This window comes from Sphaeramia orbicularis, chromosome 22, assembly GCF_902148855.1.
Source record: "Sphaeramia orbicularis chromosome 22, fSphaOr1.1, whole genome shotgun sequence".
Classification (NCBI taxonomy): Eukaryota; Metazoa; Chordata; class Actinopteri; order Kurtiformes; family Apogonidae; genus Sphaeramia; species Sphaeramia orbicularis.
This window is the reverse complement of record NC_043978.1, coordinates 36,659,436-36,685,457: the sequence shown is the minus strand read 5'-3', so window position 1 is coordinate 36,685,457 and position 26,022 is coordinate 36,659,436. Positions and strand designations below refer to the sequence as shown.

At 39.7% G+C, this 26,022-nt stretch overlaps 1 protein-coding gene across 3 annotated transcripts in view; it reads left to right on the top strand.

The window, feature by feature from the left end:
• Nucleotides 1–26,022, top strand: part of col12a1a (collagen, type XII, alpha 1a) — a 56,845-nt gene that overhangs the window by 14,701 nt on the left and 16,122 nt on the right. For 2 of the 3 annotated variants that reach the window (XM_030127302.1, XM_030127304.1), the window contains exons 14-47: nucleotides 615–884; nucleotides 1,984–2,250; nucleotides 2,496–2,688; nucleotides 2,962–3,086; nucleotides 4,612–4,761; nucleotides 4,886–5,005; nucleotides 5,766–5,930; nucleotides 6,047–6,193; nucleotides 7,686–7,825; nucleotides 8,610–8,739; nucleotides 9,622–9,767; nucleotides 10,288–10,417; nucleotides 10,580–10,716; nucleotides 11,830–11,959; nucleotides 12,074–12,213; nucleotides 12,464–12,596; nucleotides 12,814–12,834; nucleotides 13,633–13,772; nucleotides 16,019–16,148; nucleotides 16,278–16,417; nucleotides 16,526–16,655; nucleotides 18,483–18,625; nucleotides 20,440–20,569; nucleotides 21,843–21,985; nucleotides 22,187–22,316; nucleotides 22,861–22,980; nucleotides 23,434–23,580; nucleotides 23,665–23,781; nucleotides 23,891–24,043; nucleotides 24,175–24,249; nucleotides 24,830–24,969; nucleotides 25,093–25,216; nucleotides 25,336–25,479; nucleotides 25,723–25,887. In XM_030127302.1, coding sequence (XP_029983162.1) covers nucleotides 615–884; nucleotides 1,984–2,250; nucleotides 2,496–2,688; nucleotides 2,962–3,086; nucleotides 4,612–4,761; nucleotides 4,886–5,005; nucleotides 5,766–5,930; nucleotides 6,047–6,193; nucleotides 7,686–7,825; nucleotides 8,610–8,739; nucleotides 9,622–9,767; nucleotides 10,288–10,417; nucleotides 10,580–10,716; nucleotides 11,830–11,959; nucleotides 12,074–12,213; nucleotides 12,464–12,596; nucleotides 12,814–12,834; nucleotides 13,633–13,772; nucleotides 16,019–16,148; nucleotides 16,278–16,417; nucleotides 16,526–16,655; nucleotides 18,483–18,625; nucleotides 20,440–20,569; nucleotides 21,843–21,985; nucleotides 22,187–22,316; nucleotides 22,861–22,980; nucleotides 23,434–23,580; nucleotides 23,665–23,781; nucleotides 23,891–24,043; nucleotides 24,175–24,249; nucleotides 24,830–24,969; nucleotides 25,093–25,216; nucleotides 25,336–25,479; nucleotides 25,723–25,887 — 4,815 coding nt within the window. The remainder of the gene's footprint in view (nucleotides 1–614; nucleotides 885–1,983; nucleotides 2,251–2,495; nucleotides 2,689–2,961; nucleotides 3,087–4,611; nucleotides 4,762–4,885; nucleotides 5,006–5,765; nucleotides 5,931–6,046; nucleotides 6,194–7,685; nucleotides 7,826–8,609; nucleotides 8,740–9,621; nucleotides 9,768–10,287; nucleotides 10,418–10,579; nucleotides 10,717–11,829; nucleotides 11,960–12,073; nucleotides 12,214–12,463; nucleotides 12,597–12,813; nucleotides 12,835–13,632; nucleotides 13,773–16,018; nucleotides 16,149–16,277; nucleotides 16,418–16,525; nucleotides 16,656–18,482; nucleotides 18,626–20,439; nucleotides 20,570–21,842; nucleotides 21,986–22,186; nucleotides 22,317–22,860; nucleotides 22,981–23,433; nucleotides 23,581–23,664; nucleotides 23,782–23,890; nucleotides 24,044–24,174; nucleotides 24,250–24,829; nucleotides 24,970–25,092; nucleotides 25,217–25,335; nucleotides 25,480–25,722; nucleotides 25,888–26,022) is intronic. The other variant, XM_030127303.1, reaches the window with a different exon arrangement.

Below are 26,022 nucleotides of genomic sequence, written 5' to 3'. Positions count from 1 at the left end.
AAACACCAGCACAAAATTTCCTCAGCTGTAATTCTGTGCCTCTTTCCCTTCGTGATCTCTCAGGAGAAGTGAAGCAGAGAACGAGAGTGCAACATCTGCAGTCGTAGCAAACACACTTTTTTATGTATCAGGTTTCCTCTGTTTCAATGGAAAATTAAAGTGCTGCTGGGAGAGGCGCTGAGGATATGTGATGTGATTAGTTTTGCAGAGATTTTTCCAGAAGTCTGTGATTATAAAGGGAGAAAATGGGGTTGTTCAAACAGATCCTTGGGGGTTAAAACGGAGACAGATGAGTGATTGTTCGTGGTTTATCACTGGAGTCACTCTCTTTGTCCATTCTGTGTCTCACTAACTTCCTCAAAACTCTGTGTTTCTGCATAAGCGATTAACCCCACCTGGATAGAGCCTTCATTTCACTGAGCTGGAAATCCCTGAAACATATCTTTGTACTACCATCTTTGTCCGATTATTATGCACTGGAGTGAAACAAAACAAAGAAAAACTGAGAAATTACGTGAACACATGTAAACCTGTACAGTGTGCTGTTGTTCAGAAGTAGTGATGTCATACATCTACCTTGTTTCCTAATGCTGTTTCTCTGAACTGATCCACAGAACTTGGTTCACCCAGAGACTTGGTGACCTCAGATGTCACTGACACCAGTTTTGGTGTTTCGTGGACCGCAGCCCCTGGGAATGTTCGCCAGTACAGGATCACATGGAAGTCTATGTTCACTGAGGAGAGTGGAGAAAAGACGATACAAGGAGACACCACAGCTACAGTTTTGGACGGTCTAACCCCAGAGACACGTTATCAGGTCTCTGTTTATGCTATTTATGGCCATGGCGAGGGCCAGCCTCTGGCGGGAGAGGAGACCACGGATGGTAAGTTACTTTAAATTTTATAATGCTTCCAACCTGTTCGTCTCTCCCCTTCTTTCTTACTTTCTTTTCTTCTTCTGTTTTTCTTTCTTTCTCCTGTTTTTTCTATGCTTACTTCATTTGTTACCTTCTGCATACTGAGCATTAAGCCTTAAACTTGCAATTGTGATAACCTTAGATAGGGTCAATAACTATGCAGTCGATGTACACACATCTTTAAAAGTGTGTATGTACATTCTATTTATGCATAGTGGTGTAATGTAATGTTAATCACACCTTCATCCGTAGACACTGTTGTTTACACAAACTTGCACCAGCTCAGAGGGAACTTGTCGACCACTTAGTGAATGGAATGTAGTCAAATAAAAATATTTCCAGCCCCATTAGAGTGTGTTGATTCTGGCAAGAAAGGTGACACAAGTACCAAACACAACCACAAGGTAATTTTGTACATTTTGCTTATTCTCTCCATCACTTTTCACACACTATCTTTTTGCTTTTCCTCATGCGTAACAAATATCACAGGCTCTTTTTTCATATGAGACAGACGCTGCAAACTTGGATGTGCTGCTTTTTTCCGTTAATAAAAATCTTCCCTTTGAAGAACAGAGTTGTGAATATTTTCCTCAGTTCATTTTGAAGCATCTGACAATTCACACTTGCCCTTCCTTTTATGAAAATAAGAAACACTCTATGGACACACAATGGAAAAATGAGAACTATGGGTTTGATCAAATTCACAAGACATCCAAGCCTGGCTTCCAAACCCACCAACTAAACACGATCAATCATGTAAATTCGGGTCTGTTTAATGTATACCTTTGACAAAAAGAAATATTTGGGTGGGTTTGTCTTCACACGCATGTGGAAACAGAGCAGATATCCGGATGAAAGACTGTGAGGTAGCCAAGCGTGTTACTGTTTAGTTTACTTACCAGCAGGAAAGCCATGCTGCTTATATTTCCAAAGGTATATTGGAAACATAGGCAGTTAAGGACAGATTTAGCACAGGTTCTCATCTGAGTGAGAACCAAAGTCTGCATTTTCCTCAGATTATCCATTCATCTCTTTAAATCATTGTTCCTTTCTCCTCTCTTTGCAGTCTCGGCCAATGGCAGAACGATCGTTGTCTCAGAGGAGACAGAGAAGAGCATGAAGGTGACATGGCAACCAGCCCCAGGAAATGTGCTCAACTACCGTGTTACATATAAACCCAAGGTTGGAGGACGCCAGCTGGCAGCCAAGGTGCCTGGTGGCACTACCTCTACTGTGCTGAGGCGCCTTACTCCCCTCACCACCTATGACATTACTGTCCTGCCAGTTTACCGTTTCGGAGAAGGCAAAGCAAGGCAGGGAGAAGGAACAACATGTACGTTAGTGTCATCATGCACCACATCATGACTGTTTCTGTTTTTGCCAAGTTTCCTCCCCAAGTCAACCCCATTAATCTTATAACACTAATCTTCTCATGCTAGAAGAATATTCAGCATTATATAAGGCTGTTTTTTCATACTTCATTTTCATCTACCATTTGATATCAGTTTTTCTAACTTTATTCATTTAGCACTTTCCCCTTTATCCAATCTGTTTTTTTCTGTTTTTTTCATACTACAGTGTCACCTTACAAAGGCCCTAGGAACCTAAAGACATCAGAGCCTTCTAAGACCAGTTTCCGTGTAACCTGGGACCATGCTCCTGGTGATGTTAAAGGGTACAAAGTCACCTTCCATCCTGTTGGGGATGACATTGATTTGGGAGAACTTCAGGTTGGCCCCTATGACAACACTGTGGTGCTAGAGGAACTCAGGTGGGTCTGTAGGCCATTTTTCATCTATCTATCTATCTATCTATCTATCTATCTATCTATCTATCTATCTATCTATCTGTCTGTCTGTCTGTCTGTCTGTCTGTCTGTCTGTCTGTCTGTCTGTCTGTCTCTTCTCTTCTCTTCTCTTCTCTTCTCTTCTCTTCTCTTCTCTTCTCTTCTCTTCTCTTCTCTTCTCTTCTCTTCTCTTCTCTTCTCTTCTCTTTAGTAGATCATATGATAAAAATCTGATTGTTATTTGCTTTTGGTCTACAGAGCTGCTACCAAATACACAGTGAATGTATTTGGTGTGTTTGAAGGGGGAGAGAGTATGCCATTGGCTGGAGAGGAAACAACTACTTTGTCTGATGCACCAGACATACCACTTTATGAACCATCAGGTAAACTTACTCATATATTACTGTAAAAGCCCTGTACATATGACAAAACTGCTCTGCACTAATATAAAAGAAAATTAGCAAACACTTTGAAGCAAAACGTTTAATCTGTAGCGAAAGTGTAACACCATAGTGGTTGGAATAGTTTAGTCTTTCTATTACTCCACCTGTCAACACTTTCAACACTGTGTCGCCAGTGTGTTATGTCTCTTAGTAGCAACAGTCAAACACTGGAGTCTCTATCACTTAGTAAATTTTTGCTTAGGAAAATATACTCTAAACCAATGCCTTGTAAAAGCTAAGTTGCTCTAAATGCCTTTCGTCAAACCTAATTGTCTCATGAAAAAATAGGCCTAATGGCAATTCCATCTGTCTGCCCTTTCTTGCTTTCTTCATTGTGTCACATTGGGCTTCCGCTTTTTATTTCCAGTCTAAGTACAGCTATTGCGCATTTGAGCCATATGCATATAATCTGTTTGCAGTTATAAAATGTTTTACTACCTTGTGAGTCAGAGAGAAAAGTGTGAGCAGAGGAAAAATGTTGTGTTTGTTGAACGGAACTAGAAAGGTCAACTTGACCACTCTGCTGCAGGCCCCATCCAAATATGGAGGCAGATGCAGAGTTGGTGACATCTCCCAGGTCTAAAAGACAAATAGGAAAAGCTGAGAGAATATTTCCCTGTCATGTACCTTCTCCTGACTAGAGACCATTTTTTATATCTAAGAGAAAGTTTTCCCCCGTCAACAGATAGTTATTAGTCTTTTGAAGTCTCAGAAAGCATCCATTACCTTTTAAAATTACATAGACCAAACACTTTAAGTATAGTATATTACACATAGATTTGTTGCTGTGCAGCGTCTTTATCTCTTTGACAGTGTTGATCTATTATGGGGGATGGGTTTTCGGCTTTTTGTGCATAAAGAATGAGTAAACCAGTGTGTAAATCAAACATCATATAACCTGTTTTCAGTTGCAGACAGTGGCAGTTAGTGCAACATCTGCAGCCCTCTTTTAGGTGCCGAAGATGGGATGCCTTCCCAGGTATTTGAAAAACAGGATCTGAACATGGAGTAATCTTCATCCGTGGCCTCTTTTATATTAAAGGCCTCTCAAGGGCATGTTCTCCTGCCCCTGGGACTAACTCATGGATCACTGCAAAGAAATGCTACCTCAAAAGTTTGCAAGACAAGAAGCCTGGGAGTTCTCTGATTAAAGAATTCCCAGGAAGAGAAATCAAAATGCTTTATTGCTTGTTTGTGACAATGTTTGTTTTGCCTTTTTGGAAATTGTGTTGATGTCATGAAACTCTGCTCAATGCCACAAATGTACTTTATGCTTTTGACTGTATAATCCTTCTTTTCTACTTTCCTTTACTTTTTACAACTCTTTGAGCACCTCAGCCATCATGAAATTCACAATTCACACACAATCTTATGAACACGACAACTGATTATGGACTTTTGTACTTGTGTAAAGTGAATGTTTCATCTTTATAGTATTCAAACACTGAACTTTTCACCTTCTCAGATGTGATGTGTAAGACCACTGCACAGGCTGACATTGTGCTGTTGGTGGATGGTTCCTGGAGTATTGGCCGTCTCAACTTCAAGACCATTCGTGCCTTCATTGCTCGCATGGTGGGAGTGTTTGACATCGGCCCTGAAAGGGTCCAGATTGGTGGGTCCTCAAAAAATAAGGATAATTGAAATCTACTTATTAACTCTAAGGCTAAGTCATGATCCTAGCTCAAACAACAATGGTATCTGTGTCCTGATGTAACTTTTTTTTTTTTCATCTAAAGGTCTTGCGCAGTACAGTGGAGACCCAAAGACTGAATGGCACTTGGATGTTCACAAAAACCGGGCGTCACTGTTGGATGCTGTGGCTAACCTGCCCTATAAAGGAGGAAACACCTTGACTGGTACTTCTTTTACTGAGGTTGCTTTCTTACAGTGTTGAGAGGAAGGTTATAATCGTTTACGAAAAGTAACAAAATGACAAATACTAGAATTGAAAAAACATTTTTGTTAACTGAAACAAATAATAACAAAAGAAAAAATGATAACTAACTGGAATTGTATTGTGTGCTCACAAAACTAACTAAAATGTGTAAAAAAATTATTGATAAAATTCCCTTCGTTTTCATCTTTGTCGGACTGATATTAAATCGATCTATTTCACTCGAGCAATTTTAGCTGGCGGCACCTCATGGTCCGTCACTTCTTGTCACTTGTCATTTATAGTCGGCTTCTTGTCCCCTCTCTACCTGGCAACATGGAGACTAAAGTTGGGATAAAGCAGCAGAGTCCTCTATGGGATTTCTTTGAATGTGACAGCGAGGAAGATAAAAGATATGATAAAATGAAAACTAAACTAAAACTAAGCATTTAGAAAAAAAACTAAAACTAATAAAATCTAGCAAACCTGCTCTAAAAACTAATTAAAACTTTTTTAAAGAAATTAAAGAAAAAAAGTCAAAACTAAAATAAAACTAAACTATAATGAAAAATCCAAAACTATTATAACCTTGGTTGAGAGTGGCTGTGCTTATTTATTTAAGAACAATGGAGTATGATGTGCCATATATCATAGAATATTCATGTGTATTAATTCATTACCCATGATGAAATGGTATCAAAATATAAAGTTGGTAATGATAAATACTCTTGCCTTCTTTGCAGGTTTGGCTTTGAACTACCTCCTGCAGAACAATTTCAAAGAGAATGTTGGGATGCGGCCCAACTCTCGCAGGATCGGTGTGTTGATCACTGATGGCAAGTCCCAGGACGACGTCATTGTGAACTCTCAGAACCTGCGTGATCAGGGCATTGAGCTCTATGCTATTGGTAAGGAAGATATGTTTGTACCATGATATAGCACTCAAAAACACATGAAAAATGTGAGTCTTCCTGTCTATTGGGATTTAGAAATGAGTTAAAGATTGTCTCTGGTTGTGTTTAAGGTGTGAAGAATGCTGATGAGAATGAGTTGAGGTCCATTGCCACTGACCCTGATGACATTCACATGTACAACGTGGCTGACTTCTCCTTCCTGTTGGACATTGTGGATAATCTCACAGACAACCTCTGTAACAGTGTCAAGGGACCAGGTATAAATCAAGTTTACATCAGAGTATACACACCAGCAACTACTGGCAAAGAAAGAAATAAGCAGGACTCTGAAATGTAAACACAGGTGCCTTATACTTGACAAATAAACACATACAGATGGGTGACAAATTAAAGATAAAACCAAGGGGACTGGTCTCTTCCAGGATGACAATACCAATACCAAATGAGGTAATATCACTTGGAAGAAGTGTTCGTCCCTCCAGTTGAATTCAGAGACTCTAGAATCAACGCCAAGGCACGCTCAAGCTGTTCCGGTGGTCCTGCTCCTTACCAGGACAATTCCTGTTGGTTTTTCCGATAATATGTCACTTGATTACGTAGTCTAAAACAACAGATCCATTCCCAGACATCTGATTAGAAGTATAAACATAGCGTGCACCTTCACAGATCCACAAACAGTTACATGTCTGGCCCAGCACAGAGACCAACACTAGAAGCAGAGAACAAGCCAGGCACTCGGAAATTATTTCAGCTCTTTTATTTTCTTCTTCCTCTAATATTCCTTTTGCCTCCCTGGAATAGGAAATGTCTGCTCCTTAATCAAATTAAAAGGCTGCTATTGGATACTAGGGGGAAATCTTCCAGGGAGGATGTGGCTTTACTGCCTTAATGAGTACTATGCTGAGTACTGCAGTAGGTTCTGTTTGGACTTGTCACTTAAGAGGTGTGCAATGTTTGAATCCTTTTCCGGAGTTTTGGTCTTCCTGGTGTATGACTATAATAATGCAACTCCCACTAAGTTTATAGATTTTAAGAATGTGCATGTGGTTGTTTGTTCCTAACAACATAATTAATTCAATATTGCATGTCTGTAAGTCATTAATTAGTATTATATGGACACACAGGCACACGCCCATTCAGACTTGAAGTTTGACAAGAACCAGAGCATGTTTTATGTTTTCCATTTACTCTGTTAAATCTCAGATCTTGCTAGTTACTCAGATTACTTCATCATATCCCTGAATCAGTCAGTCAGGATGAGTAATGAAAAAGGGTGCCTTATTGTAAAGTGTAAAGTTTAAGCCCATTTAACAAATTAGTGTCCCTACTACTACTACTACTACTACTACTACTACTACTACTACTACTACTACTATAACAGTTTACAACTGGCAAGAGGGAGGTACATTATAAAGTGTATGACATAACACAATTTTAATGAATGAGCTGCTACCATTTATAATTGGCAAAACAAGAGCTGTGAGAGCTGAGGAGCATCAATGAAAGTAAATGTGGATTACCTGGCAAACAACACCTCACTGTTTCCCTTTTTCCAAATACATTATAACAGTTTATTACTTACTGTATTTTAAGTAAGTTCATAACCTAAACCACTTATAAAGCCTGTATAAAAGTCAAAGTTGTGGTCCAAAACCTTAATTCTAAATCTGGGATTGCCAGTTAAAGCTACCTGGAATAGTTTTACATATTACACTGAATATTTGTTTTTTTACATTTTTGTCTGTAAAGGAGGTCCTCCGGATGGCCCCACTAATCTAGTGACCTCAGAGGTGACTCACCAGTCCTTCCGTGCCACCTGGACTGCCCCTGAAGGCCCAGTGGAAAAGTATCGCGTGGAGTACATGACTGTCTCTGGACGCCCACAACAGGTATTAACACGGGCATTTTACTGCCACTTGTAATAAAACCCTACAGCACCACCCAGTCTGTAGTGCCACTAATTCAGCATCAACAAAAACGGCATCAAGTCCATTTTTCTATGTGGGATATCAGCATAAATGTGTCCTGACTGTTTCTGAGTTTAATGGGAAACTGCACTCAATCGTCTATTTCCAGCCTCTTGTTTATGTTGGCCTCCTGCTGTATGGGTGTCTAATTACATTACAATATGACACAGGGCAAGGAAACAAAAACACACAGCTCTCAGTTTAGAGGATTAGAAAGCAAATAATGACTTCATGAGTGATAGGTCTGTTGGCCAGCAGCATCCTAGAGCAATGTGTGGAATATGCATTTTTGGTGTCTGAATCTAATTATACGTTTTTTTTTTTTCATCCAGCTCCCATGGTTTGTTTAATAGTGAACATGGTGGATGAGATTTTATTTTTGTTTACAGACATGGATTTGAAGCACATGCTGTGTTTTAGTCCAATAAAGAATTGTCAGAGGAATTTCTGGTTTTAATGGGAAAATTTTATGAACTGCTCATGTTAATCCATTAAATAGATACAGCTTGTCTTTTTTAATCCCACCTCCCCCTCCTCTGTACAAATACTCTTTGTCCAGTGCACTATATGAAACTGCAGCACGCATATTCACACGTGTACACACAAATTAATAATTGCACACAAACACTAAGAGAACTTTTTTCACTTTGGAGGGAAGGTTTTCGACAAACAATCTAGAATGTTCTAACTATGTCCTTAATTTCAGGTGTTTGTGGATGGCACTGAGACCACAGTGGTCCTCCAGGGCCTGAACCCACTGACCCAGTACCTGGTCAACGTCTACTCTGTGGTGGGAGAGGAGAGCAGCGAGCCTCTGAAAGGAACAGAGACCACATGTATGCGTTCATTTCTCTTTGGCTTGCATACCAATCGTTTTATTCAAAAGGTCCACGTATAAACAATTACATTTGCTAAAGGTTGTCCATTGGAATGTAAACCTGCAGAGTTAAATAATCTGCCACTCCGCATTGAACTATGTAAATAACTTGACACTACTACAAATGTACTGATAGATCTGTAATCTTAGATGTAACTCTGTCACGGCAAATTTTAAGACATTTTCTCCAAATCATAGATATTTCCACTTAAGAAACCAGATAAATGGGGTCATCAAAGAAAAAATGGAAATTTAAGCAGATTTTTTTTATTGCTCTTTCAACATTTCCAGTTTTCCTTTTAGTCATCCACCATCACTGAATCTCTTTGGCTCAGTTACAAAATGCTGATTTAATTCACTCATGTGACTGTGACTCCTGTGTGGTCTCCATTAATCAAACATTCAAAGGTTTTATATTCATTATATATCTGTACTATTTATAAGCCCATTTGCGGCTGCAAAAGGATAGCACTAGTGAAGTTCAAGCGCAGTTTTGACTTTGTTTCTTTTAAGATGTTGTTTATTGTTGTTTTACTGGTGCTCTCTAAAATAGCAGAGTTAATAGCACTATATTGTATCTATAAAAGCACACATAAAACATAAATCATTCCTCTGTGTAAATGGCAAACAAAATAAGCCTGAGAAAAAAAATTACAAATGCAAAAAGGAAAGTTTTCATCCTTATGGATATGTTAAAAATAAGGAGATTTGCTAGATTGGACTGAAATTTACATATTGCTTTTTGTGTTTCAACATAGTCACATGAGTGCCTGGCTGTGTTACAGCTTTATTTATACTGCACTAGTAACCACTGTCTTTAATGTCATGGATGGTTATATAGTGCCCCTGAGTGCTGTGAGGAGAATGGACATTTATGATGAGCAGACCACCACCATGCGCGTCAGATGGGAGGAGGCTCGGGGTGCCACAGGCTACATGCTGCTGTACAGCGCCATCAACGCTACCCAGCCCACCACTGAGCAGGAGGTAAGAGTCATTCTTCCTGATATGGAGAATACAGACATGATAGATTTGAAATAGGAAATAGTACAATATTGTTTGTTTATAGTCAGACACAAACAGACATGTTTTCAAACAGTTATATACACGAAACCCATACTGCTGAACACTGGAAGCACCAGCTGTTTCAATATGGTGTCAGCAGTTCTTGACAAAGTCCAGATCCATCTCAGTAACATTTTAGAAAGACAATACTGTTTGCCTCGTCATTCAGCAAACAAGGAACAAGGGAAATAACAGAAATATATTGTCAGTAACAAAGGGGTGGGTGAGCCATGAGCTCACTCTGCCAAGGGAGCATCATCATTTGTTCATGAGGTGTCAAATCCAGTGGGTCAAAACCGGATTCGGCAGATGTGCCGCAGTGTTTCAGTGTTCTTTATCCAGATGTCTCTCTCTATATGTGACAGAAACAGTGAACATCATCTATCACCCCCCCAATCCCCTTTTGAGCTTATGTTGTTTGTTTGGTCTCTTCCCCTTGCAGATGAGAGTGGGAGCTGATACAACTGATGTCCAGCTAGTGAGATTACTCCCCAACACAGCCTATACACTTTCCCTCTTCGCCTTGCATGGAGAATCAGCAAGTGAACCACTGACCAAGCAGGGAGTTACCCGTATGTAGTCGCTAAGTCATGACCTGATCAGGTTTAATGTTTAATGATGTCTCACTTTCAGTTAAATACACATGTTCTGATTCAAGTGTAAAACATTAACAAATATAATAATGCTGATATTATTAAGAACACCTCCAAACTAACACTATCTTTCACTTTCAGTGCCCCTGCCTCCTGCAGGTGAACTGAGGGTTCGTGACATCACCCACAGCACCATGAGGCTTAACTGGGACGCTGCTCCTGGTGCTGTTCGCAAGTACATCATCACCTATACACCTGAGGATGGTGATGACAAACAAGTGAGTTTCCAATCTGGGTTAGCTTTCCCTTCATCATCATCATGCGTTTTACCTGTAGTCCATGTGTTTACCATTTTCCATGTCTTTCCTGAGGAATTGGATTGAGCCTGCTCTCTGTTTGATCCATTACGTTTAATGGTGATGTATACTGATATTTTTGACTGATCCCTTATGCCTCGATTGCATAATTGACAGTGCAGCTGTTTGGGTGGATATCAGGAAACATTCTGGAGTCCACTGAAAAGGTTGTGAAACTATCAGTTTTGTGGGGGTAAATAGTGGCTATGGTGGTGTGGTTTGGACAAATATTTTACGGTTGCCTCTCATGGGAGTTCTTGGGCTTCAGCAGCAAAGGCTGTGGTCTGCCATTTGCTACTTCCTTAGCCATAAATCTGGTGAAGGTGATCCTCATAGATCTTCTGTTGGAAACACACATGTGAAAGCCACTAATGGGCCACAGACTTGATTGTCAAAAATGCACAGAGCACAGGGAGGAAGAGGTTTCTGCCTAGAAAGTAGCAGAATATAACGACTTGACCTTTTGAGTAATGTGATAAAACTCACTATGGAGTATTTGCCACTCTATTACTAAACTGTAATACACATTCTGTCCAGGTGAAGCCTTTTGCATGGTTTTGTTACTCCAATAAATAAGGTGTTGGTTCAGACTTCAGGCAAACATGACCTGTGTGTTTTTAAATGAATGGGTATTAAGAATGAATTATCCCCCAAATGTATTTTTGCCTGGTAAAACTTAACAGAATTGGAACCATTAAACACGTGTTTTAGTGTTCCAGCTGTTTTGGTTGTTGTTTTATCCATTTGTTGTTTATTAGGTGTTTTATTTGTTTCCATTTTACTCTGGAGCACAGTTTTATACCTTCTGGTCAAGTTTCCGAGTAGATGCTAACTTCCACTGTTTCCAAAGATTCTGGGAAGTGAGAGTAGAGAGTGGAATAAAAGTTTTGGAAGACGTGGAAAGGAGGAAAACATCTGAGATACTTTTTTTCATGTCATTTTTATATTTCAAAGAGTATTCACAAAGGTCTTGATATTTGCTTTGTTAATTTGGAGTGATATCATGTTACAATAGTGCTATCTATTATTCTACAGCTGGAAGTTGGTGGAAGTGTGACCACCAGACAACTGGACAACCTGATGTCTCAGACTGAATATGCACTGGCTGTGACTCCAGTCTATGATGAGGGACCTGGTCAGACAATGAGAAATTCTGCAATTACTGGTGAGAATGAAAATGTGCTATTAAATTAATTACAGTCAAGATAATAACTCCTTCCAATTGTCTTCCTCTCTTGTGTTTCAACTTATCTTTCCTTTCCTTCCCTCTCCTCTGTAGATGTGGTTCCTGCGCCAAAGAACCTGCGTTTCTCCGAAGTTACCCAGACCAGCTTCAGGGCTACCTGGGAACATGGAGCGCCTGACGTGGCTCTGTATCGTATTGGCTGGACAAAGAAAGGAGACAGCAACTACCAATACGTAAGAAAAAACCCAGCTGTCTGAAATGTTTACAATTTCAATAATTCAAGCAGTTATTTGATGAGTCCCGCAGAAAGCATTTTGGCGTTGCTTTGAAAAAGACCTCCAGTTGAGGCAGTCAGAACATTTGAAAAACAGACCTGCACCAATAAAATTATCTTCACTTATGATATCAATCTTGTGTTACTCATCGTTAGATTTTATTGGCGAAACACCTTGACACACGCTGCGTTTGTGTTTTCCTCATTAGGCCATTCTGAACAATGATGAGACAACCCACGTTCTAGAGAATTTGGAGCCAGATACACCTTATGATGTGTCTGTCACTGCAATCTACCCTGATGAATCTGAAAGCGAGGACCTGCTGGGCACTGAGAGGACATGTAAGATAAACATCAGTAGCTTTTTGATGGCAACATCCTGCAATTAATACTGTTTTGCCTCATTTACTGAACAGAATCTGTGTTGGATCTTGACGAAAGGCTAGATGGATATTTAGGCCTAATATTAATCTAACATTTTATTCCTCATATGCATTTACTGATTGAAATGTTAAGTAAAAGGTGTGTCCATTATACCTTTCTATTTCTGCCTCTATAGTGTCCAGACAGTCTGGTCCATGTAAGTATTTCTGTGATAAAGCAAGAGGATGCTTTATCTTTTAAGTGATGGAAGCATGTTTCATTGTTTTGCCCAGTCATCAGCAGTGTTGTTCATTGGACAACCATCATTACATCATCAAGCAAGGCCCTTAACCTAAGCTGACACAGCCAGTTTTATTTGATGTCTGTCTGTCTGCGTTTATGCCATTTATCCCAAAGCTGTTTTTTTAATATGTTTTGTCGAGTTAAATGGCTGAAGTTGGATTTCACAGATGCATGCCCTGCAAAAAAGATGTGAATCCCTATTTTTGAAGCTTGTTCCATCATCCATGCATCTGTCTATCTGTCCATCCATCCATTCATCCATCCATCCATCCATTGATGCATCCACCAATCCATCATTGCATTCTTGGATGCATTTATCAGTTCATCTATTTCATTCATCCATTCATCTTTCCATCAATCCATTGCTGTTTAAGCAACTCCATCCATGCTTTAGAAAAGACAAAATTCCAAGAAAAGGTTGTCTTTTCTTCTTTAAAGCCACAGTTCTTGATATAATTCAGGGATAGGTCCATTTTGTTGTGCAATAAAGTGGATAACATGCATTATCTGAAATTAGATATGATGATAAATTTGCATTTTTGAGATATACTTAGTAGACATGCTCTTCAGATGAAAATTAGTTTATATATATCAAGGACTGTGTCTTTAAAAGACATTTTACGGAAATCCAAGGAGCAAATGTTGTTGCAATATCACAGGTATGACTGTGACATAACTGTGATTTTAATATGTGTTCATTTGCAATTTCCAGCACCTAATGCACCTCCGACAAACCTAGTTGTGTTCAATGAAACCACCACCAGTCTGAATGCCAGGTGGAATCCAGCCGCAGGTCGCGTCCAGAACTACAGAATCACTTACGTCCCAACATCTGGAGGCAGGAGCCAGACCGTAAGTCCCATAGTAGACTTTTAGTCATAAGAACTATAACACATTGTTAATTTCAAATAAAATTAAAGGATTAATGTGAGCATTTATGCGGTGCTGTTTAATGTGCAGGCAATCAGATGCAAAAAAAGTACAAGTTTACTTTTCAGGTACTTTAATAGAGAGCTACTCTGGAGATTAAATGCCAAAGAAGAAAGATACATAAGTTATATCTGTAAAAGAGGTTACATTATGTCAGAGGCACAGAAAAGCCCAAAATACACAGTTTGACACGTTGACTATAAAGTAATATAACTTTTCATAATTTTACTGCATTATACATGGAATGACTGGTATTGCTATTTTTTGTCCATACAAATTGATTCTATTTTCCAGCAGCAGTGCTAGGCTTCAAGTATCAGCTTCTTATTTCTAAATCTTTCTCTTTGCCTCTTTGCTGGACTTCAATCTAGCATTACTTAGTCAAACAAACTGTTTATGGCTGCTTAAGCTTTAACTCAGTCAGTGGATTTGTTTCCTCCTAAGCAGCTTCTCGTCCAGGAAATATAAAGTATGTGTACAGCTAAAATTCTACCACAGGTATAGCATTATTTTATTTATTCTAAGTCAAATCTCTTAATCTGTTGTTTGGATATGGCATCAATAATATGGGCAAAACCCTTCCTACTTTTTCCTGACACTGCAGACTATACTCCCGCTGGTCATGCATTTTTGGCTGCCTTACTGAATGTGCAGAAGTCTTTTTGGATGACATTTCAGTCTTTGGTTTCAATTTACTGTCAGACGCTTCTGATTGTTTCCACAAGCAAGACTTTAAAATGAAATCAAAGGGTGCTAAATGGTTCTCATCCACACACTCTTACCCAATCTTGCATACTGATAAACACTGATAAGCAGCGGAACAAGCTCTTAAATCACTGTTAAATGTTCCATTTTACTGAAGTTGGGGGAAATATTTTATCTATCTGTTAGCAGTTATAAGATGTGAAAAGTTGCTTAAGAGAGATCTATGAAATGTACATGCTGTAAAAATTTAACAGCACATTTGGTGATTTAATAGCTTTTTTGAGACATACTGACCAGATGACCAGAGATGAAGTGTTTGTGTTCTGATAAATTCATTCCGTTCATGTGTACTCTTCTGTTATTGGTCATCTGTAAGTGTTTATGAGGAAAATGGAATGCACTTTCTTTGCGGGGTCAATATGTTTGTGTAATGAGATAGTACTGTGCCATGTGTGTCATATATTACACAACAGACTGTATTTAAAGTGCAGCATGGCTATTATCTCACTGTCGTTTTTATGGAGCCCAGATGGCATCTGACATTTGTCAAACTGGAACTAAAGGTTAAAGTAAATTTTCTTTCTTTATAATTTACCTTGTCAAACATTTTACACAAAATTCAGCTTCAGCTCAGTCACTGTTATTTGTTTGCTATTTGTTGACCATGACTTTCCCTTTTAACACACGATGGAATGTTTTCCTCTTTAAAACTTGTTGAGATTTAGTTGCAGTGATTGCCTGGGTGATATCAAAGTGAAGGGTTGATGGAAAACTGGAACAGCCTCTTTCACATTAAAATGAGCCAAGTAGTTTTGGTTCAAGGATCTGGGGGGCTTTGCATTATTTTGTCTAGAGTGACAAATCTGCTTTTTTGGGAATGTCTGATGCATCTTTTGCACTTTTGTAGATGAAGACTACTGTTCTGCCAGTGATAAAACATCTGTCCTTTTTCTTGGCTGATAAAGACTGGAGCCAGCCAGTTAAAAACCGTCACAAAGCTATTGTGTGATTAAGTATACACACTGAGAATTCAAGCAGATGCACACATACAGCCATATACATTATCACCCACAAATCTAAATGAAAACACACTCTTGGAGCCCTTTTAGAATTATGTCCCCACTCTTTAGAGCTTAAGCCAAAAGCCATTTAGTAAATTCATCACCTGTCATGACTGTTATGACAAGACATCCGACTGTTTCAACCATCAGAGTATAGATTCACCTTGGCCAGTGTGCTGCACATTAGCCATGTCCAAAAACACTCAAAACATTCCTCAGACGAAATGTTGACAGTCGAGTAGTTTTCAGGTACAATTCTTTCCATCAGATTTTTGACATCAGATTAAGAAAGCCTAGGAGAATTGTTAAACTCTTTATCCTCTTAGAAACGGTTCAAATACAATTTTCCCAGTAGATTACGGGGTTAGTAATTTTTTTTGTCAAACTCTCTTCTCCATCCAGACCCAGGTTGGAGGGAAGAAGACGACTGTCCTGCTTCCCAAGCTGACCCCTGACACTGAATACTCCATCAGCGTGGTGGCAGTCTATGCCAGAGGAGTCAGCGGAGAGCTCAATGGCCTTGGCAAGACCAGTAAGTGGTCCACGACTTCAGATACTATTAGATACTATTAATGTTATGTGATTACTGTGTATGCTTGGCTACCAAGACAAATGTTGCCGTTTACTGTGAAGATATTAAGTTTATGGTGTCGTACTCTAGAACCTCTTGGTGGTGTTAGGAACCTGCAGGTCACTGACCCCACTACCAGCACACTGAATGTCAAATGGGAGCCTGCTGAGGGTAATGTGCGTCAGTACAGGATCTTCTACGTCCCTGCAGCCGGAGGAGTAGAGGAAACGGTGAGAAAACCACTCTGGTCACATAAAATGTCTCCAAACCATAGACTGAAAATCGAATGAGTTCCCAGCTGAGACCATTGCTGATGTACTTCATATACATCTTTACAGGCACAAGTATCAGGGAGCACTTTCAACACTGTGCTGAAGAACCTGCAGTCTGATACCATCTACACTGTGACTGTGGTTCCAATCTACTCAGCTGGAGAAGGACAGCGCATGTCCGAGAACGGCAAAACTTGTAAGCAACGCATGCTTGTGGTCATTACTGTTGTTGTCATAATGCTCCAAATACAGATTAATAGAGAAATCAGCTGCAGTGATGATCCCAGCAGAAAGTTTTAGATCCAGTGATGATATCCATGGGAGAAACCTCCCTGCATTCAACCACCCAAACCAAGAAGAAAACATCTCAGAATGACACAGTGCATGACGTACAATTTTTTTTCTCTAAGCAATGAAGCTAGGAATCCACTCATGTCTGTCCAGAATGAACTGAGTGGCCTTTATTGCTGGCTTTCTGTGTCTTTATGTCAGGGACCTTCACTAAGACAGCCAGTTAAAGCGGCATTTTACAATGTTCGAGCCAAACAAAACCGATGGATTTATTTCCCATGAACTAAATTGTAGCTCATGGAGTTCAAACCTAATACACAATGTAAGATCACACTTTACATAAAATGAGAATCATACAGTCAGCTTAGCTCAACCTTTGACTCAGAGAGCCCTGATTTTCCAGTTTCTCCCACAAATTTAAACCACCAGCCTCTGCTGGGAATGAATCAGCATTCTGTGGGGTGATTGCGTAGGAAGGAATTCCTTCAGCCTGGCAGCATCATAATCATGTCTCCTCTTTCTTTACCGTAATATTGTCCATTTATAGGTTGGAATGAAGGGTGGTGGTCAGGATAATGGTGGGGCTTGGAAATGGGGGAGGGAGGGAATATGTTGAGTAATTGGCTCCCCTTTGAGGAAAAAGAATGGGGTGGCGGGATGGAAATGAATGGAGGGCTTTATAAGTTTTATAGCTCTCAACTTACTTGGCTAAGGTCATGATCCATGCATGGTACTGTTACCCCAGTTTTCCCATCTGTGGCCATCATTCCTAAAGTGGCCTTTTAACCAGACCCTTATAGTATATACAGTTTATGTACAACTCAAACTCCTATTTCTAGAAGACACGAAACCATCAGTTGCTCTACAGCAACTTATTCTTACTTTTAACTTACTTTTGGCAATTAAATAGAGAATCGTCTTTGACTGTTTATTGTGCCCCGAAATTCAAAGCATCTTTGTAGGCAACAGGCTTTGGTCTCTGAAACTTTAAAGTACAGAAGCTTCCGTGTTGTTCCCACTGTGTTTTTCCCTCACATTTATAGGGTTATAATAGGGAGCAGCACAAAGCATCCACACATCTGCTTTTTAGAAGGCAGGCTTCACAAGGCCTGCACATACCCCTTGTGTATGCATTCATTAACCTTTAGGGCACAGAAAGGAAGTGTCCTGTTGGCAGCAGTATTGTTAAAAAATGTCTTAAACATGTCTCTGCTGGATGCTGGGCAGTATTGTTCCTATTTTACTGAAACGTTCTCATGTAGTCACTGGACCTTTCTGACATTCCACTAAACTAGTCCAGACTGTTTTTTTTTATCATCATCCCTTGTTAGGACATTCACAAAGAGAGATGTCAATATGTTGCAAGAAGCTGTCTGCGATAAAACTTAACAATGCAGAGGATCGTCCTGCTCTAATTATTAGTTTAGTCTGTCTTTTACGGAGCGCTGTCCTTTTTCGGCTTATGATTAACGGACCTGAACAATTTTCCTCCTCAGTCCCCTTGTCTCCTCTGCTTTATTGCCTTTTGTCTCCTTTTCAAGCTGCTGTTGTTTCTGGCTTTTAACCTTCACCTATCATCACTTATTCCTCTCTGTTAAACCTTCCTATCATCACTTTTGTCATCACTTTGTGTTCTCTTTTTGCTTTAATTAAACTCATCCTTCTCCCTAACCTTTAGCTTTGTTTACCTCTAAACACCTTCTTACTACCTCAAAAATTCCTGACTTTTCAGTGGAGCGGAGTCCTGTCAGGAACATTCAGGTTTTCAACCCCACTACCAACACGTTGAACGTTCGCTGGGAGGCTGCCACAGGCCCAGTCCTGCAGTACCGGGTGGTCTATACTCCTGTGACTGGTGCCAGACCATCTGAATCGGTGAGTTTCCATCCAATGAGTGGGAAAAATAAAGTACAGCACACCACACACACACATATATATACAGAGAAAATGCATTTACTTTAAGTGTTCTACAGCACCAACATAGAAACACATTCCATACTCACAGGCCACTGCCCTGAACATCATACATTACACACAGGATGAAGCACTCAGGGAGAAAAGAGAGGAGAGTTAAAACACTTTCAGCAGGAGGTAGAAAAATCGTCTGTTCACCAAATGGTCGACTGTATGTGCGTGTGTTTTTTAATGTGCTCATGTGTGCAGTAAGTGCCCGTTGCATTCTTTTCTTTGACAGACCTTTTTAAACTAAGACTGCGTTCATTAAAACAGACTCCGCTTCTTTACACGGTCTGTGGCACTAGTATACCCACATCCTCACGTGGAAAGGATTGTTAGGCTGCTTAACGAATTCTCAAACTATTTTTTTTAATGTTACTTGACCTCGTGCCAATACGTCTGTCTTGCATCTGCCAGAAAGATTGTACCACCAAGACTGTTTTTTTGTCACCAGGACTCTAATATCATGGTCTCACTTAGCCTTTATCCCCATTTGTTAGCACATTTATGGAAGGCTCAGCTCGTTTCCACGGCAAGAGCCAATAGCATGCGTCAGTGGCAATGTGGGCTTTTTCAGCCAGCACCATCAAATTTAACACCAGTGGGAGATTTGTTGCATGAATTTCCAGCTTTACTGGTGTCGCCTGAAAAAATATTTCTACACTGAGATACTTACACACAGGGGCAGAACAACAGGGGGGTTAAGGGGAGACAGCTGCCTCCCTAAATTTTGCACTCTTAAAATGTATGATTTTGTGTTTTATTATTCTACTCCACCACATCTTAGAGGCAGTTATTGTATTTTGTAACAGGGTGGAACTTTTGGTGAAATATTTTCTTTTTTTTTTCACTTTTTAAGAGCCACATAGTTTTGATTTGTTATTGTTGCGCATTAAGAACGACTTTCCAGTGTGTTCATACTGGATATAAGAAGAAATTGTTTTTAAAGTATTTTTATGCATCATGTGTTTAATCCATTTACATAAACATGAAGATTCCAATGTACCACCCCCCTTGCCACCCTACAAATACCTCTTGTCCCTCCATTGTAAAAAGTTGTAAATCCTGCTTATGCACCTAAGAAAAGCATAAGAAATGGGAGTGGATGGTAGATAATTTTACCAAATGACAAATACTATAGAATTAGCAATGGGACATTAACATTGTAGGAAATTCCAACTCACTTAACAACCATCCACTGTTTCTGTCCCTTTGATGTAGTATCTTCTCAGTGCACAAATTCTGAGGAGATCCATGTAAAGCTCATAAAGAAGTACCCATTTACTGAGTGACCAAGGTTGTGACCAGGTCAGAGCCTGTGGGGAGTATTAGCCTTAGTGTGTAGAACTAACTAACTCACAGAGAGAATGGGGGCGGGGGCATTGGAGGTGGTGTAATCAGCTGTCTGCATTGTTAGACTGGGTTATTCAGCTGTCAAACCCACCCCTTCTACTATCACTTTCCAGCATCAAAGGGACATTTGCCTTTTCTGTACACTCATTCCTGACAGCACAGGCCTGTTAACTAAAGGGAAGGTGTTGGAGAAAGTGTACAACACAAGCAGCTGTCAGAAGAGAAAAGTCTGTGTATAGTGTGTGCCAAGAGTGATTTATGAATCACATGTGCGCATCCCCCGACCATTACCTTGAATTCTTAGACCACGTTTACTGTCATCTTCGCTTATTTCAGTCTTGTCCACACCTGTTTCACTCAATGATTCCTGGTCTTTGCAGATTCTTGTACCAGGAACAACTACCACAGCCCTGCTGGAGAAGCTGATACCACAAACTCAATACAATGTTGGAGTGGTTGCCCTGTACGCCGATGGAGAAGGACCCGCTGTCAGTGATGCTGGAACCACACGTAAGAGTCTGAGCCAAGACTTTCTTTAGTTGTAAAACACTGAAAGCAGCTTATTATACATTATAGCTTCTACCTAAAAAGTGAAGAACTAGCACAACTGTTTTATATAGTTAGTAGTAAGCAGTTTTTCAGTGATTCTTTTAAATTACATTTTATTACATGTTGACAATTTCTGTAAAAAAAGATTTCAATCAATCTTCAATCTGTGTTCCACTGAACAAGGTAGGCAGTTATGCAAAATATTTGGTAAGAGCATAGATGGTTCTGCATCAAATTTGAGTATTTAGCTAGTATAGTATAATATTTTCTGACAGACAGTTTGTGTTAGTTATGGTATCTGATTTAAATGACCTTTTTCATAGGAGAAATTTTACTCATTATGGCAGAAACACACAGGTATAACTGAAGATCCTGGTGCTAAAAGTGCTGATGTCACATTTTTGAACAGTTCAAATTGAGTGTATAAACATGTTGTATTTGTTTAGCTAAGTCCACCCTATAAATAGTTTTAACAGACTTTTTTTGTGATTTCCGTACTTTTAGCACCAGGGTCTTAAATTGCTATCATTGTAAATGACTGCATTTCATTAAAGTGCATCTGTTTAAGGCTTTTGAAAAGTCTATGTTGTTTTATTGGAATGGACTCCCAAGGCAACAAAATAGGCACGGCTATAAAAAATGTGATTAGTAACATCTCTGCTGAGGTTAACGGCTTTTGTATGTGGAATTTATTTGTTTCCTCCCGTTTACCTTGCCGTCAAAAGCATGTATGCTAGGTTCGTTCTTTTGCCTGGCCTAAATCTGGAGTTACTGTATCCAGTTGATGCACAGTGGCTGTCCACTGCTCATACTGTGAAGCCCACTGGGGCTGAAGCAAATGCAGAGAACATGTTTCCCTGTAAGTGCAAGCCAAGTTGAAACCACTATTCAGATTTCACAGGGAGAAAGATTTATGTTTATAAGCATAACAGTCCCATTTGGACGGATGTTAATATTGTCCCTGATTCCTCTGACACCATAGTTCAGCTGTACACATCAATCCTTTATTACTTTGATGTATACAAATAAAAGATTAAAATGTCCATTTAATTTCCTGTTGTGGATATTTTAGTACTAGTTTATGGTGACACCTTACTTTGAGAACTGAAAATGAGACAATTACTTTCCGGTGAACTCTGTAAACCTTGATAAAAGGATAATGTGTTTTTCCTGAAAGTTTAATGATGCACCCTTGTGTAGACACTCACTGAAAGAGTATTAACTGTCCCTTCAGTTCCCCGCAGTGGCCCCAGGAACCTACGTGTATATGACCCCACCACCAGTACTCTATCTGTGACCTGGGAACATGCAGATGGTCCTGTCATGCAGTATCGCATCACCTATGCCCAGACAACCGGAGACCCCATTGAGGAATATGTAAGTCTATCAAATATTAGCACATTATCTTATCTGCTTGACAAACACAATTGCTTCATTCATTTTTATTTGACAAATATCCAGTTTGCAACTATAGACATAAATGATTCAATCAAAGTCACATTAGTTACCCCTGATTCGCCCTCCATCTGTTCTGTTATTAATCCATTTCTTTGTGTATTTGCTTCCTTCATTTTAAAGACAACTGTACCAGGAAACAGAAATAACGTGGTGCTGCAGAACTTGGACCCAGATACCCCTTACAATATCAAAGTGACTGCAATCTATGCTGACGGACCCGGAGGAGAGCTGGATGGAGATGGACGTACAGGTCTGTGATCTTATATACCGCTATGCTGAGCCCCTTTGTGCATGGAAAATCTGAGGATACGACTCTAAGCAAACTGACAGACACACATGAGGTATATGAAATTCACAGCAGAAAATCTGAATAGACTGATCCATTGATTAGGATCCTGAATCATTGTAGCAAAAGTGGAATAAGTGAAATTCTTTACTTTTCATGCAAGCCAAAAACACTATTACTCTCTGCCAGAGAATTATGAACTGGCTGTACTCCAGTGTGGAAGATCTCATGCATGCAGTGCACCAGTGTCTTACCTAATTTTGCTTTTCATATTGTAATACCACTCCACTCCAATTTTTGTGTCTAATTTCCCTGATGTGGTTGCATTATCATCGTCTAGATCACACATTGAGGTATTTTACTCTTTAATTCAAAAACAGTAATGAGCATTGAGCTATAATACAGTAATTACCATGCTGTCAGTTCAGTTTTGTTGAAAAGGCTGGAACTCAAAGCGACCGCATGCTCATGAACCCATGAATTAAAGCTCCTGTCTTGTTTCCCACAGTGGGTATGCTCGGACCCAGGAACCTTCGGGTTTCTGATGAGTGGTACACACGCTTCAGGGTGGCCTGGGACCCAGCACCCTCCAAAGTCAATGGATACAAACTCATCTACCAGCCTGAGGGTATGAATATGTCCTGAATTAGTTTCAGTGGCTGTTGTTATTTCATTTCTTCTAATTCTGTAAGTTGCAGAACACTATACAATTTACAGGCATATGCTAATATTGCAAGTGGTTTTCTTTTAGTATTTTGCAGATATCCATACTTTAATTCTTCTTAGTCAAAATGAACATTTCTTATCCGCAGTGTAATATTTCTAGGACGTAGCATTACTTTTGTCATTCATGCGTATTGGGATTTCAATTTCAGATATCCATAATGACATTTTTGTTATCTAGACTCTTTCAATTCAATATAATTCAACTGGCATTGGTATATAAATTGAGATTGCTATTATAGATATCTTTAATTACTATTCTATTATCCCTGACAAAAACTGTTACAAATAGGAGTGTGATTCAGTTATTTGTCAAAATTGCTCGCCATGCTGGTATAACACTTCCATCCTCTTACAGGCTCCGATGAGTCCACAGAGGTGTTTGTTGGAGATGTGACCGCCCACCAACTGCATAACCTGAAACCTGGAACCACCTATGACCTGAAGGTGCTGGCGCAGTACAGCACAGGTGTCAGTGCACCTCTTATTGGACAGGGAACCACATGTAAGTTGATAATATTGTTAAATGGTTGTACAGCTAATATGTATATAATCAAAACAGAAGTTAATTAAGGATTCTTCCCCTCAGTGTACCTGAATGTGACAGACCTGACCACCTACAACGTTGGCTATGACTCTTTCTGCATCCGATGGGCCCCTCACAGAGCAGCTACCTCCTACAGACTCAAAGTCAACCCCTTTGATAGTGAGTGCATTATCTTATGATATTTATGGAGAAGCTTTGTTGACTTAGATTGTTTGAGACTGAGCGCTCTTTTCTTCTTCCTTGTCTCCTTGCTTTTTGTTCCCCCTAGCCTCCAAGGGTGGAGCACAGGAGATTACTGTCAGAGGCTCCGAGAGCAGCTACTGCTTTGACGGCCTTACCCCCGACACTCTGTACAACGCCACCGTATACACTCAAACTCCCAACCTTGAAGGCCCTGGAGTCAGTGTCAAGGAGAGAACATGTAAGATAACACCTTCTATTACAGTTCACCATAATTATAGGTAGTCAGTATCCTCTGACACTTCCAACTTTCCTCAGTCATATATTTTGGCACTTTCAGTTCTTTATATGCGTGTCTGTTTTGTCTTGTAGTGGTTAAACCAACTGAGGTCCCAACTGAGCCTCCTACTCCTCCTCCTCCAGCCACAGTCCCTCCTGCATTAGATGGTGAGAGGACCTTCAACATCATCATTCACTGAAACAGCCATTAACCAATAAAGACCCAGTGCTACTTTTGTGGCAGTTTGCAAATTAACTTTTCCCTCTATTTAACCTTTCTTAAGTGATTTATCACCATTTCTTATAAGATTATTTTCTACATTTTGCATTTTTTTTTTTTTTTTTTTTGTGAAATTCGGGTATTTTCCTCTATTTAATTCACTTATCATGTAGATGTTCAAAAAAGCTTAGATTACAGTTGAAGGTTATTATATCAGAAACAGAGAAAACTGAAGAAAAAGTGACTTTTTCAGTCAAATCTATTAAAAGAACATAAACCAAGTGTTTTCATCCACTGTCATTTATCAAACTCCATGGGTTTTACTGGTGAATCAATGTTGTAGAAGATGACGGTGTTTCTACGTTCACTACGGAGCTTCTGAACATCCAAATGAGTCATATCTGATAACCATGATATTCAACATTTACATCAGTAGATGGTTTTGGGTGCCAGTAGCTGTTTGGGTCTTGAGCGGTTAATATCCATCAATGAGCATTAACTGAATATGCCTCTGTTCTTGCACAACAGTGTGCAAAGGTGCCAAAGCCGACCTCGTCTTCCTCATCGACGGCTCATGGAGTATTGGAGATGAAAGCTTTAACAAGGTCATCCAGTTTGTTACGAGCATGACCGGAGCTTTTGATGTCATCAGCCCTAATGGCATGCAGGTCAGAATAAAGCTAAATACTGCTATTAACACTAATGATTAACAAGTGTATTTATATTATGTCTTTTTTCCATTTGTGTTTGTGCTGTTGTCTCTTAATTATACTTGTTTTTTTCCGTAATAGGTCTCATTTGTGCAGTTCAGCGATGACGCCAAGACTGAGTTCAAGCTTAACACATACCACGACAAGGGCATAGTGTTATCAGCTTTACAGACCGTCCGCTACAGAGGAGGAAACACCAAGACAGGTATGCCAAAAAAGAGGTGTTTGTATATAGCCGGTACAATGTTTAATTGTGCTACAAGAATAGAGTTGATTTGGCTTGATCTCTGATTCCCTCTTCTTTCATCTCCTTCTTTTGTTTAGGCATTGCAATGAAGCATGTCTATGAGAAGGTTTTCACCTCAGACAGCGGCATGAGGAGGACTGTTCCAAAGGTGCTGGTGGTGGTCACAGATGGACGCTCTCAGGATGATGTCAAAAAGAGCGCTGAAAAACTGCAGCATGCTGGTATGTGTGGAATTATTAATCACTGTCGTATGTGTAGACTCTGCTGTATATTTTGAGCAAACTGTGGTGTATGTAGCAGAGCCGTTCCAGAACTAATCAAACTTTGATAGTCAGTATTTGAGCCAGTATTTGTGGTAGATTTAATAAACTTCTGTAATAATTGCTAAAGTGATGAAACAGCTTGTAGTTATTGGAAGCTCAACAATAGCCTTTGTTTTTTGTGTGCGTGTTTTCTCTCCACAGGCTACAGTGTGTTTGTGGTCGGTGTGGCTGATGTGGACATGACAGAGTTGAGGATTATTGGCAGCAAGCCCAGTGAAAGACATGTGTTTGTGGTAGATGACTATGACGCTTTTGCCAAGATCCAGGACAACCTGATCACATTCATCTGTGAAACGGCCACTTCCAGTAAGACAGAGATTTATACGATATATCATTAAAAGACAATTATCCTCTAGTTAGAAATGTCTCTGTTCCAAGAGGAAAACATTACTTTGACTTTGATTTTGTAACAACTCTGTTGGTTGATTAGTGCACCTGCAG